The sequence below is a fragment of the Eucalyptus grandis genome, chromosome 2 (genome assembly GCF_016545825.1).
Source record: "Eucalyptus grandis isolate ANBG69807.140 chromosome 2, ASM1654582v1, whole genome shotgun sequence".
NCBI lineage: Eukaryota > Viridiplantae > Streptophyta > Magnoliopsida > Myrtales > Myrtaceae > Eucalyptus > Eucalyptus grandis.
Window position 1 is genome coordinate 53,724,642 of NC_052613.1, and position 12,661 is coordinate 53,737,302.

General features: G+C 38.4%; 1 protein-coding gene across 1 annotated transcript; it reads left to right on the top strand.

The window, feature by feature from the left end:
- Positions 1-1,199: 1,199 nt before the first annotated feature.
- LOC108955953 (heme-binding protein 2) lies at positions 1,200-7,660 on the top strand. The gene is made up of 2 exons (XM_039307221.1): positions 1,200-1,441; positions 7,243-7,660. The coding sequence occupies exons 1-2, from the start codon at positions 1,200-1,202 to the stop codon at positions 7,658-7,660; spliced, it is 660 nt and encodes a 219-aa protein (XP_039163155.1).
- Positions 7,661-12,661: the final 5,001 nt, after the last annotated feature.

Sequence of the window (12,661 nt, forward strand, 5' to 3'; positions counted from 1 at the left end):
GACAGCAAAGGAAGCCTGAATTGTGACACAGTCAATTCCAATTACCTGAGATCGGCACCACAGCTGCCGCTGCCGCACCGGTCCGCTTCATGGATCTCCGCGCCTCCTATCAACTCTAGCTCCGATGATGACGCCACCCGTAGGGGCTTTGACATGTAAGCGCCCTGTCTTACCGGATGGACAAAAAACTTATTTATGAGAACTAGTGATTTTTTTCATAGGACACCATGTAAATCGTACAACCTCTTAACATATAATTGAGGTTTGTGTTTCTTCGTGAATGCTTATGAGTGGATTGCAATCACATTGTGTAATGAGTAACGATTAGAATTGATATCTTCTTTGTGTATTCTGTAATTCATAAACAACAGAAATTAAGAATTATAAAATCATATTTGGCTTATACGTAATGGCTTTTAATGTAAAATATTACAGCATTAATAAAGTATATTCAAGAGAGAGTAAACAAGATTTGTGAAAAAATAGATGAGAGTTAACGGAAAAAAGCGTTGATGAGGATGGAAAATAGAGATGAGGGATCTATTCTTATGCAGCAAGAAATCGAGAAAAAAGATTTTGTTCTTTTCGTAAGACACAATCATTTTCCCTAATTTAAACTTGTTATTTTTTGTCCATAGAAAACTCTTTTGTGAATAGATTAGTTTTCCATTACTTAAACACTTGAAAGTCTGAAGACAATTTTCGATAAATGATTTTTCTATCAAACAAACCAATCCTTAAGATCAATTAGCAAGATGCATGACCAAAGTTGCAAAAACAAACAAAGAAAAGAAAAATAAATAATTATTAAAAATTATTAAAAAATTATCTTCATCAGCAACGGCCGTGCCACGTTGGATACTTAGAGTCCACATCGGTGATTTCCAGCTAATTGGATATGCTTATTTGGCAAAATTTAAAAAGGTTAGGACTCATTTGACACAATTGAAGATTTAGGATCAGATTGACAAAAGTGTAATAGGTGAAAGTCTATTCTAGTAATTTTCTCCTAAATATTGCATAAGAATACATGCGTATTCTAGAGTATTCCTAAGGGTGATATGGGAAATATACACTTATCTCCTAGAAATCAATTGATCTTGAATAAAAGGATATCCTCTCACTCCTTTGCATCACTGAGAAATTTACACACAATTATAAGGGTTTAGAGCTTTTCTTTTTTAGAGTTTTCCTAGGCGATGAGGAATTTGGCGGTAGTGATTTTTACGGTTGCATCGCTATTGGCGGTTGGATGTGAAGGGAAGGGGGTGGGCGGATATGAAGAGGCAGCCAATTGTAAACAGATCGAGTGTGCTCCATATGAGGTCGTTCTCTCTCAGGACGAGTTCGAGATTCGGAGGTACGAGAACGCTTCATGGGTGGCTACACCTCCTATCAACTCTACCTCCTACGCCGATGCCATCAACAAAGGTTTCGGAATGTAAGCCTCCCCCACCCTCTCTCTCGTCAGATCCACGAGACATTTGTGATTTTTTTTTCATCGGAAGAAATATGTTCTAATGAGGCCTTAGATAAATTTTGCACGTAGGTAACATCATCTTTTTGTTAAATTGCTAAAGGGAGGAGAGATGAGGCTGAAACTTTTTTCTTACGTACAAAGCAACCAAGTCTTTTATAAAAGACAAAATACATAACGTAAAACACACCATAACTACCCATGTTCTCCATAAAGCACTTGCCCCACTAACACCTAAAAACTAGTATAACCAACACACATGACTCCACTAACTCTAATAACTAAAAAAACCAAATCAGCAACATGTGAAAAAGAAAATAACTATTTTATCAACAATCCCTCCCTTAAACTAATGTTTGCTAACATTCAGTTTAAAGCCTTGACTTTTTTCACCGTGCAAACACCTAGTAACCTTCTGAGCTTCACAAAGGACTCCATCTTGAGGGCCTTGGTGAATATATCAGCAACTTGATCTTCACTCATGCAGTAGATTAAATCAATTGTTCCATCATTACTAAGATCTCTTAAGAAATAAAACTTCACATCAATGTGCTTGCTTCTTCCATGTAACACTGGATTCTTGGAAAGTTTTATTGCTGAGTTATTGTCACAAAAAAATTTAGTAGGTCCCGGTTGCTTGAATTGTAGCTCCTCAAGAATTCTCCTTAGCCAAATAGCTTGACAAGCACTAGCTGTTACAGCAACAAATTCAGCTTCTGTACTTGACAATGTGACAATTGGTTGCTTCTTGGATGACCACGAAATAGCACATGTTCCAAACATAAAAGCATAACCCGAAGTGCTCCTCCTATCATCTTGATCTCCTGCATAGTCACTATCAGTAAATCCCAACAAATCAGACTTTTCACCATTATTGTAAAATAGCCCAAAGTCTCTAGTTCTTTGCAAGTAACGAAGGATTCTCTTGGCAGCTAACAAATGCATTTGTGTAGGATTCTCCATATATCTACTGATTAAACTCATAAAATACATTATGTCTGGTCTTGTTGCGTTAAATACATCAAACGCCCACAATTTGTTTATAAAGTGTGCTGTCAACCTTCCTCCCTTCATGATCTTTGTATAACTTTAAGCCAAACTCAACTGGAGTGTTTACAGGATTACAATCCTTCATTTGAAACCTGTCCAAAATTTCTTCCACATTTTTCTTTTGAGAAATAAAGATCCCATCATCCGATTGTACCACTTCTATGCCAAGGAAGTAATGCATCATACCAAGATTAGACATTTCAAACTCATCCATCATAGATTTCTTGAATTCTTCAAACATGCCATCACAACTTCCAAGAAATATAAGATCGTCAACATACAAGCAGACATTAAGCATTTTCCCTTTATCTCCAATCTTGACAAAAAGCGTATGCTTATAAGGACATTTTGAAAAACCAACTTTAAGAAAATAAATTTCAATACGACTATACCAAGCCCGAGGGGCTTGTTTTAGCCCATAAAGAGCTTTCTTCAATCTATAAACTTTATGCTCATTTCCAATCTTGACATAACTAGGGGGTTGCTCGACAAATACCTATTCCTCCAAGTATCCATGCAAGAATGCCGATTTGACATCTAGTTGGAAAATAGGCCAAGAATTACGTGCCGCCAATGCAACCACCAATCGATCGTGTATGTCTCGCAACCGGAGAAAAAACCTCTCGTATAGTCGATCCCATATTGTTGCTTGTATCCCTTGGCTACCAAACATGCTTTGTATTTGTCAACTTCACAATTTTCTTTCAATTTTGTTTTAAAGGCCCACTTTACACCAATGGTTTTTTGTCCATTCGGAATATTGGATAACTCCCAAGTATCATTTCTTTCAATGGAATTAATTTCATCATCCATCGCTTTTCGCCATTTTTCTTCTTTAACAGCACTCTCAAAAGTTGCAAGGTCATAGTCTGAAAATAAGGCAAAGTGAGTTATTGAATCTCCAATTCCAGTTACCTCATAATCTTCCATCCAAGCAGGCTTTCTTCTAACGCGGCGAAGAGATTGGGCTTCTTCTTCATTGACTTCAATGCTTGTTGGTGAAATTTCAGCAGCTATAGAAGTTGTATTTGATGAATTTTAGGGCATATAAGGTGCTGAAATTTGCTCCTGTTCAGCATCATTGTCATAAAGAACTTGGGTAGGCTGCTGCCTATTCCAATCCCAAGTGTTCTTTTAATAAAAAACAACATCCCTACTAGTCACAATCTTCTTGGTTAGTGGATTGAATAATTTATATGCTTTGGATGCTTCACTTACACCAAGAAAGACACATTTTTCAGCCTTGTCATCAAGTTTCTTCCTTTTCACATATGGGACATGGGCATATGCGATGCATCCAAAAATTCTGAAGTGATCTACAACCAGTCTTCTCCCACTCCAAGCTTCTTTAGGTGTCATATTCTGAACAGCAAAAGTTGGACTTCTGTTCAAAACATGAATACTCCAATTTACTACTTCTGGCCAGAAAGTTTTTGGAACTCTTCCTCTTGCCAATAAACTTCTCACCATGTTGAGAATTGTTCTATTTTTCCTCTCAGATACACCATTCTGTTGTGGTGTATATGCAGCAGTAAACTTTTTCCGAATGCCATGTTGGTAAAATATGCTTCGAAATTGGGTAGTACAATGAAATCGGATCGAGTAAAACAACTCGGATTTTGAGGCGTGATATCACTTTCTTTAAGGATTTATTTGCTCCACAACGTTGCTAATGGTTATCGGCAAAAATCCTCAAGGATACAACAAAGTCTCGGATGAGAATACTAAATAGCAATTCTAGTATTTCTCCAGGGTCTCTCTAAGAAACAATCGAAAATTGGCTGTAGTTTTTTCAGAAAGAAGACTCGAAAATGACCACACTGTTCTTTCCGAAAAATGACAAGTATATATATGAAACAGTCTTGCAACTTTTTGTGAAAATTGCGAACAAACACGTCTTTAGAAAATTGTTCGGATAAACAAATGCGACTCTTCGGAAGAAGTCGAAAAACGAACAATTGCAATCCTTCGGAAAAATTAAAACCGAATAAGTAATTTTCCAAAAGTTGTCTTGAAAAGACACAAATAAAATTCGGAATAATTTTTTTTTTTTTTTTAAAATATAATTTCGAATTTTCATTTATATTTAATTTCCGAAATTCTCAAATTAAAAGGCAACCTTTGAACTAAAATATAAAATAAAATAATAAATAAATAAATAAAAAGCAATGGATTAATGCTAATTAAACCGCGGGCGCGCAGGCGTGCAAAGTGCTAAGTGCGCCAAATAATCGCGCCAAAATCGCGCAATTATCCGCACACATGCACGCGGGTATGGTGGGGTCTAGCCCCACCTAATCACTCATTTAACTACAAAAGGGAAATTCCACATTAATAAACTAATCCTCCTGCTCCCACATTTTCTATGTGGGACAAAGTAAAAAGAACTCATTTTGTTTTAACAAACAAAATTCCAACATGCCATACTCTGCACAAAAAACTTCAAATTCTTTTGAGCAATATTCACCGCCACGATCTGTTTGAAGAGTCTTAATGGTTTTTCCTACTTCATTTTCAACACGAGTTTTGAAGCTTTTATATGTGGAGAAAGCTTATGATTTTTCCTGTAAAAAATAAACCCGAGTTTTTCTAGAAAAATCATCAATGAAGGTAATTAAGTATCTTTTACCTCCATTAGAAGATGGATTTATGGGATCGCAAATGTCCGAATGCACCAGCTGCAAAACATCATTTGCTCTCCATGACTTTTCTTTTGAAAATTGAGATCGATGCTGTTTGCTAACAACACATTCTTCACAAACTTGGGAAGGAACAGTAATTTGAGCAAGACCCGTCACCATGTTTTTCTGTTTGAGGGTTTTCAATCCACAAAAACTCAAGTGACCATAGCGAAAATGCCAAAGCCATGAGGGATCTTTCTTTTCAGCCATCAAACAAGACTGAATATTTTCAATCTTTAATGGAAACAATCTATTTGAATTCATAGGAACAATCTTTGCAATAGCACCTCTAATAGAATCATAAATTTCACAGACACCCCTCTGAATGGTGATTACATAACCATTTTCTTGTAATTGGCCAGCACTTAATAGGTTACTTTTCAAGTCAGGAACATACAACACATTAGAGATCGTTTCCACAAAACCATTCTTGGTTCTTATCTTAATATCACATTTTCCCATCACTTTCACAATAGAATGATCCCAAAAACTCACAGTGGAATGAAAATATTTATTTAGATGAGAAAAAGAAGACTTACTTCCACTCATGTGATTATTGCAGCCTGTATCCACATACCAAATATCTTACTCGCACTCCTTTTCATCTTGAATAGCTATCAACAACGTTTCTGCTTCCTTTTCTTCAACAAAATTTGAACTCTCTGCATTTTCTTTATTATTAGGCAGCCTAGTATAACATTCAAATGCATAATGACCAAATTTATGACATCTAAAACACTCTACTTTGGATTTGTTAGGATCTCATCCTATGCCTTTGCCTTTGCCTTGAAATTGGTCATTATTGGCTTTGAAATTCCTGCCAACATCTTTATTTCCCGATCTCCCTTTCCTCTACCTCTACCTCTACCTCTATCCCTTCCTCTGAAATTGTTGGAATGAGTATTGGTAGAAGCCTTCAACGCTTGCTCCTCTACTGTTGAACTTATGTTCATCTTCTGTTCATGGACCAATAAGGAGCTTTGCAATTCATCAAGAGAGAGCGCATCCGTGTCTTTCGACTCTTCAATTGAGCAGACAACATAATTAAACTTTGGTGTCAAGGAACGCAAAATCTTCTCCACAATGGTGACATCGTTCATCTTCTCGCCATGGAATCGCATATTGTTGCTGATCTCCATTGTTCTGGCACAATAACTAGTGACAGATTCTCCATCTTTCATCGCTAATGTCTCAAAATCTTTTCTCAAGGCTTGAAGCTGTGCACGCTTCACTCTAACAGAGCCTTGATATTTCTTCTTCATAGAATCCCATATATCCTTGGAAGTTTCTTTGCAAAGAATAGTCTCCAAGATGGGACGATCGATAGCCTGAAAAAAATAATTTTTTGCCTTCGGGTCCTTCAACTTTCTTGCTTCCAATTCTCGCTTCTGGGGTTTGTCAAAGCCATGCCTGCTGGTGGCTCTTGAATTCCAGATTCGACAACCGACCAATACTCCTTTGATCGTAAAAAATTCTCCATCGGCATACTCCAATGGTCATAGTGACCATCAAAGCGTGGAATTGCTGGTTGAACAAAATTGTCGGTGGCCATTGGAAATATTGCTACTGCAATTCTCTCACGAAAGCTTTTTAAAAAAAAAAAAAACTCACGTTTCTCTCCGGCTCTGATACCACTGTTAAATTGCTAAAGGGAGGAGAGATGAGGCTGAAACTTTTTTCTTACGTACAAAGCAACCAAGTCTTTTACAAAAGACAAAATACATAACGTAAAACACACCATAACTACCCATGTTCTCCATAAAGCACTTGCCCCACTAACACCTAAAAACTAGGATAACCAACACACATGACTCCACTAACTCTAATAACTAAAAAAACCAAATCAGCAACATGTGAAAAAGAAAATAACTATTTTATCAACACTTTTAACCAGTCATTTAGAGTAAAAAATCTGTTTGCTTAGTCACATAGTTTATTTTTCAATGGACTTCGTGCATAAAACAAACTATTTAGCTAATCCCCAATTCTAATAGATCAGAACAGCTCACAATTGCATCTCTTTCCTTTGTGCAGCCTCTTCTCCTACATCCAAGGCAACAACAAGCAAGGAGCCAAAGTGGAAATGACTGGCCCGGTTTTGGTGGACGTATTCCCGTCCACGGGCCCTTTTTGCAACTCCCCCTTCGTGGTTCATTTCTACATGCCCAAGAAGTACCAACCCGACCCGCCTCTCTCTGACCAAGTTCATCCCGTGAGGATGCCCGGTAGTCATACCTATGCCGCCGTCAAGAGGTTTGGCGGCTTCTCGAACGACTCCAACATCCCCGCCCAAGCTGCCGCTCTGGACAAGAGCCTCAAAGCGGCCGAGGGAAATGACACCAACGTATTGAGGAACCACAAGCGAGTGACGGCGTCGTACAGCGTTGCTGGATATAATTCACCATTCGATATCTTTAACCACGTGAATGAGGTCATATTTTGGTATGACTGATGAAATTCTGCAGATAATTTTACAAGGATGAATTTGCTGATAATAGAGAGATAATTTTACAAGGATGAATTTGCTGATAATAGAGAGATAATTTTACAAGGATGAATTTGCTGATAATAGAGAGAGTATTTTGCTTACTTGTCTCTTATTTTTGCTTTCTATGATTGTGGAGGACACACAAGATCCACGTGTTCTTTCAATGGTATCCCTTAATTCAATCATTTGAAAAAAAAATAACTAAAATTTCTCTGCAAAAAGAAGATAAAATAACTAAATGTTCGATGAAATGGGAAAGTACAACAGTGGCCGAATAAGATTTAGTTGTTATATTAAAGCGATCTATATGCTTGACTTAAGTGATTGGGCATTTCAACTTATAGGGGTGTATTACGAATGCATTTGGAATCCACTCTCCCAAAGCCCCTTAAACCAATGCAAGTACCATTTAGTAAATTTTTTAAAGAGCTTTGGGAGATGCAATTGCATTTTCAAATGCCTCAAGCCTTTAGCCTAAGGTAAGTCTAGAGGTGTTTTGACATTTGAGCATTTTCAAGAATTTAAATGCATTTTTTTCTCACTTTGCCTTCACTAATCTATCACAATTTCATATATATCCCTATCTCAATCGACATCATTGGCGAGAGTTCAAGCTGTTGACAAGAGGTCGACAAGCCAGTCTAGCTAGCATGACTCCAAGCAACATCCAAGAATGCCACCCAAGGTCACACAACCCCAGTAACACTTAAGCACCTGAGGTCGTGTGATCTTAAGCAAGGCTGGTGGCGGCTAGACTTGACCGCCAACCAACCATTGACAATCAATTTAGCTTGTTGATGGCTAAATTATGTCGGCAAAGGTTTGAAAAAAAGAAGAAGCAATTTCATTCAAGTTAAAGTTGCTTCTTAATATCTTTTTTAATTACACTTTACCAAGCATTATATGTATTTTGGAAAAACCCTTCCACCTAAAGCTTTTTACCATTTTTCAAATTTTTTTTTTCCAAACATACCCTACAATTGGTCACAATGATACAGTTTGCCATGCTATTTTGAGAGGCGTGTGAGGTTTTTCAACTAGTTAGTCATAGTGCAAGCTTGTCCTCAACCACGCAAGAAAAAATGAACCTATTAGACCAATACACATGGATAAGACAATTTGTATGCATATGTATATTCGAGCCAAATGTTCATACATTCTTTAATTGATACGAAGAAAAAGAAGGTAAATGACTTTCTTTTTGCTGTGCGCGCGTGAAGAATGGGCCAAGGTTTAGTGTAATATAATTTCGTTCGGGGATCATTAATTTACCCAGTTGTAAAATGAATAGATTTAACATTGCAATGACAATGTCTCCGTTTGAAATCATCAAACAATGAAGACATTGGATTGCGACCTGTGCCGGCAATTAGGGAATACCGCATTACCGCCCTTATTAAAAATCATTAATCAATTATTCGTAAGACGCTAACTAATTGGCAGATTAAATCGCAGAAAACCCTCGGGAAATTAAAAAGAGAAAAAAGAAAACAACATAGACAATAATAAAACAAACAGATCTTCGCTAGTCCCGATGCGAGGGTTGAGGAAACATGTAAGAAAAGCGAGGAAATAGCAGCAGATGGAAGACGAGAATCTAATCATCATATGGGAACAAAAAGCCTGAACAGGACACATCATTGCTCCCACATGTTCCTCTCTAATCCTTCCGCCTATGATTTTATCAAAATTCAAATAGATAGATAAAAAAGAATGGAAAAAATAAATTGCCCTTTATAATTTAATTAATCGATCATCATTTTCTACTGGACGACAGTTATGTTCCTTGTCGTCCGGACAATGCACTCTCCTGTTGTCCCAGTACCAAAATTTATTTTAAAAAAGAGAGTAAAAAAGCCCCTTTTTTTATCTCTTAAATTCATCGCCACCCTGGCAAAGTTGTTTACCCTCCTTCCACAATGTCCATCAACATGAAAGCTGTGCCTTATTCATATACACCTAGGTTAATTTCGAGGGCAATGTTTCACCGTTCGCATGAATCGAGTAAAGATAGGAAGTAAAATCCGAATCATTGTAACTTAAATGTACTTTTTTTTTACATATATAGTGATGCAGGAGCTGAATAATAATTTATAATATTTGACATTCAGAGATAATTAATCATTACAATGGCCCAACGGTGTGGTCCTACAACATATCATGCAAAAAGCAAAGGCACTTCATCAGCCTTCTTGCGGTCCTTGGCCGGACGAAAAAGGAAGGAGAGAGAGAGAGAGACAGAGAGTGGTTATTGAGAGTTTGCACAGGAAAGAGGAGGTAGAAGTAGAACTCCCACCTGCTCTGCCTTCCACATGGCATGCGTTGGCCTTCCCTGATCTCCTACCTTACATCGATTTAGACATGCATGCAATGAATCAGAGAGAATCCATTCATTGATGGAACTATTCACGCACGATACAATAGTAGAATCCATGTCCGATCTGGGGAATGATAATTCGGCAACAGCTAATTTCGAAGAAGCGACGAGCTTTCCAAATGGCCACGATCCAAGGCATGAAAGACAGGGAAAGCGCAACGGAGGGTGGCTTCGAGCGAAGGTATCTTCCAGGAAAATTCGATGTTTTCGTCCCTTTTCGGGGCTCAATTTTCGAACGGCAGCAGCCGTACGTGGGTGATTTGTAGGTGAAGAATGGGCAGTGTCTTTTATCTGATGGGTCCTCGCTTTTATGGACCGGACAACAAAAACTCTGATGTAAATGGACACCTCCATCTTTCCGTCCCTTCTCCCCTCCGCTTCAAAAACCTAGCTGTGCAGTCTGCACACGTACATTCCATGTCTTGAATTTTTCTTTCCATTTTTCTTTTTAAATAAAATTAAAACAACGCAGTTTTATCGAAAAAGGGCGAGCATGACTCAAGCCAAAACCACCGCTCATGAACTTAAGAGCTAGATTAGGGACGGACCTAAGCCTAAACTTGGGATAGGTAAACCTATCGTAACTATGTCAGATTACTTTTTCTATGCATATATTCTCTTGACAAGAAAGAACAATGTATCAAGGTTTTTATTTTTACTTATATGAGCGATAATTTTCCCTATGGATTTTGATACTAGTCGAGAGGTTTTCTACATCAGTTAAATGCTTGTTTGTGTGATCAATCTTTCATGAACATCTTGTTCCTTTCAAAAGTTCAAAGAAGTCAATCTTAACAACACATACATTAGGCCCTAGACATATTTCAAGTCTTAATCTTACTTTTCCCCAGCAATCTAGAGTAATTAGCTACTCTCTCATAGGATTTTGACTTTGCAATTTAAACATGTGGCTAATCTCTTCGTATCATAATAAAAATCCAACCTCAATAAAAAGAAATTGCCGGAGCTGTTGCAATTTTCTAACTAATAACTTGTGTAGGATCTCATCTGAAGGGGGTCCCTTTATATACGCGCGACTGTATAACGAGAGTAAATAAGTAAAAACCTTAGCCCAAAAAAAGAAAAAAAACAGAGATTAAATAATTTAAAATCATTCCGGCAACAGGAAACTGTAGACGAGACGGAGACGCTCGCTGTCTTAAAAAGCAAAAACTGAAATTTGGATCTGGCTCCGCCTGCCACTTTACCTGTACTAACATGCTCCATGATTGGTTCATCCGAAACGCCGGGACACCGCGAAGCCAGTCACCGCTCGACACGTCGGTGCCCCCGGACTCCCCTTCTCTATCTCCCACGCGCCCTTGGGCCACTGGCCGCACGACGCGTGTCCAGGACCAGGTCGCGTCCACCGTACGACCGTAGGCCGGCATGTGGGAGATTACCTAATCCTCGTTGCCGTGAGCGTCTACGTAAAAAACAAAGGGGAAATATCCCACGTTATTTTGTTTTTTTTGCCCGGCCCGATCGGATAAAAAAGAAACGGCTTTATTTTTTTTGTTCTCCGTACATATGACCCATTGGAAATCGCCATTAATCAGGGGACACCTATTTTTCCCAATTCTTTTTCTATTAAATAATTTCACTGAAACGTGTGCACTTTTGACTTTTCATTATTAATGAATTTATTATACACTTGACTTGATATTATTGACCGTTAAAATTTCGGAATGCGAACAGATACGACATGATAATAAATGAAAGCGGCTCAACATACACGCATATTACTTGAAAATTACAAGGTTATGAGTATAACCCAACGTATAAAAACATAAATTGTAACCGTTCTTTTATTTATTGGATGCAATCATGAACTCATGATCTACTCGGCTATAGAGACGCATGGAATTCATTATGCTATATCGGCACCACGCGTGATTCATTTTTAATTTCATTAATGAGGAGAGACGATCTTATTAGCGAAAGCCAATGCTTCAATTATCAGGCATATTCAGTAAGAAATATCTCGATATAACATAATTACATATAACACGAGAGAAATAGAAACCGAGATCGAGACAAATACGGCATTTGATAAATTTTCCGATCGGTCTCTCAACAAGCGTCGTTCGTCCTCGTGGTTGACCGCAAACGCAAGACTCCGCGTCACGATTTAATCACCGCGGAGGCGTGCCCCACCAAATTAAAGAGGGGAGGGGGGGAGGGCAGCAAAAGTTCCACCCGTTCCCCAAACTACCTAACCAAATTTACCCGAACGGGTCAACCGTACCCTATGATCGCAGGGGCAAGAGAGTAAATTCCGCCCCCACCCCCACCCCACCTTCAACGCCATATTATAACTAACTTACCTCCAACCTCTGCCAGCGTGGAATTTGTTCGGACAGGGAAGATATCTGTTAATCCACGCAACCGGGAAAAAAAGAATTCGCAAAAAGCAAAAAAAAGACTTTCTCTCTCTCTCTCTCTCTCTCTCTTTTTTTTTCTCGCTTTCAGTAATAGCTGCGACCCACCCCCGACGCCGTCACGACTTCACGCCGTTAAACAGTTAACGGCGACCCTCCGTCACTGTGTCAAGCTGGTTTATAGGGGTCGGGTCCGGTCGCGTTCCC

Coding starts and splice junctions, on each gene's coding strand:
- LOC108955953 (XM_039307221.1), top strand. CDS start 1,200: ATGAGGAATTTGGCGGTAGTGATTTTTACGGTTGCATCGCTATTGGCG. Junction 1,442..7,242: donor ATCAACAAAGGTTTCGGAAT/GTAAGCCTCCCC, acceptor TCCTTTGTGCAG/CCTCTTCTCCTACATCCAAG.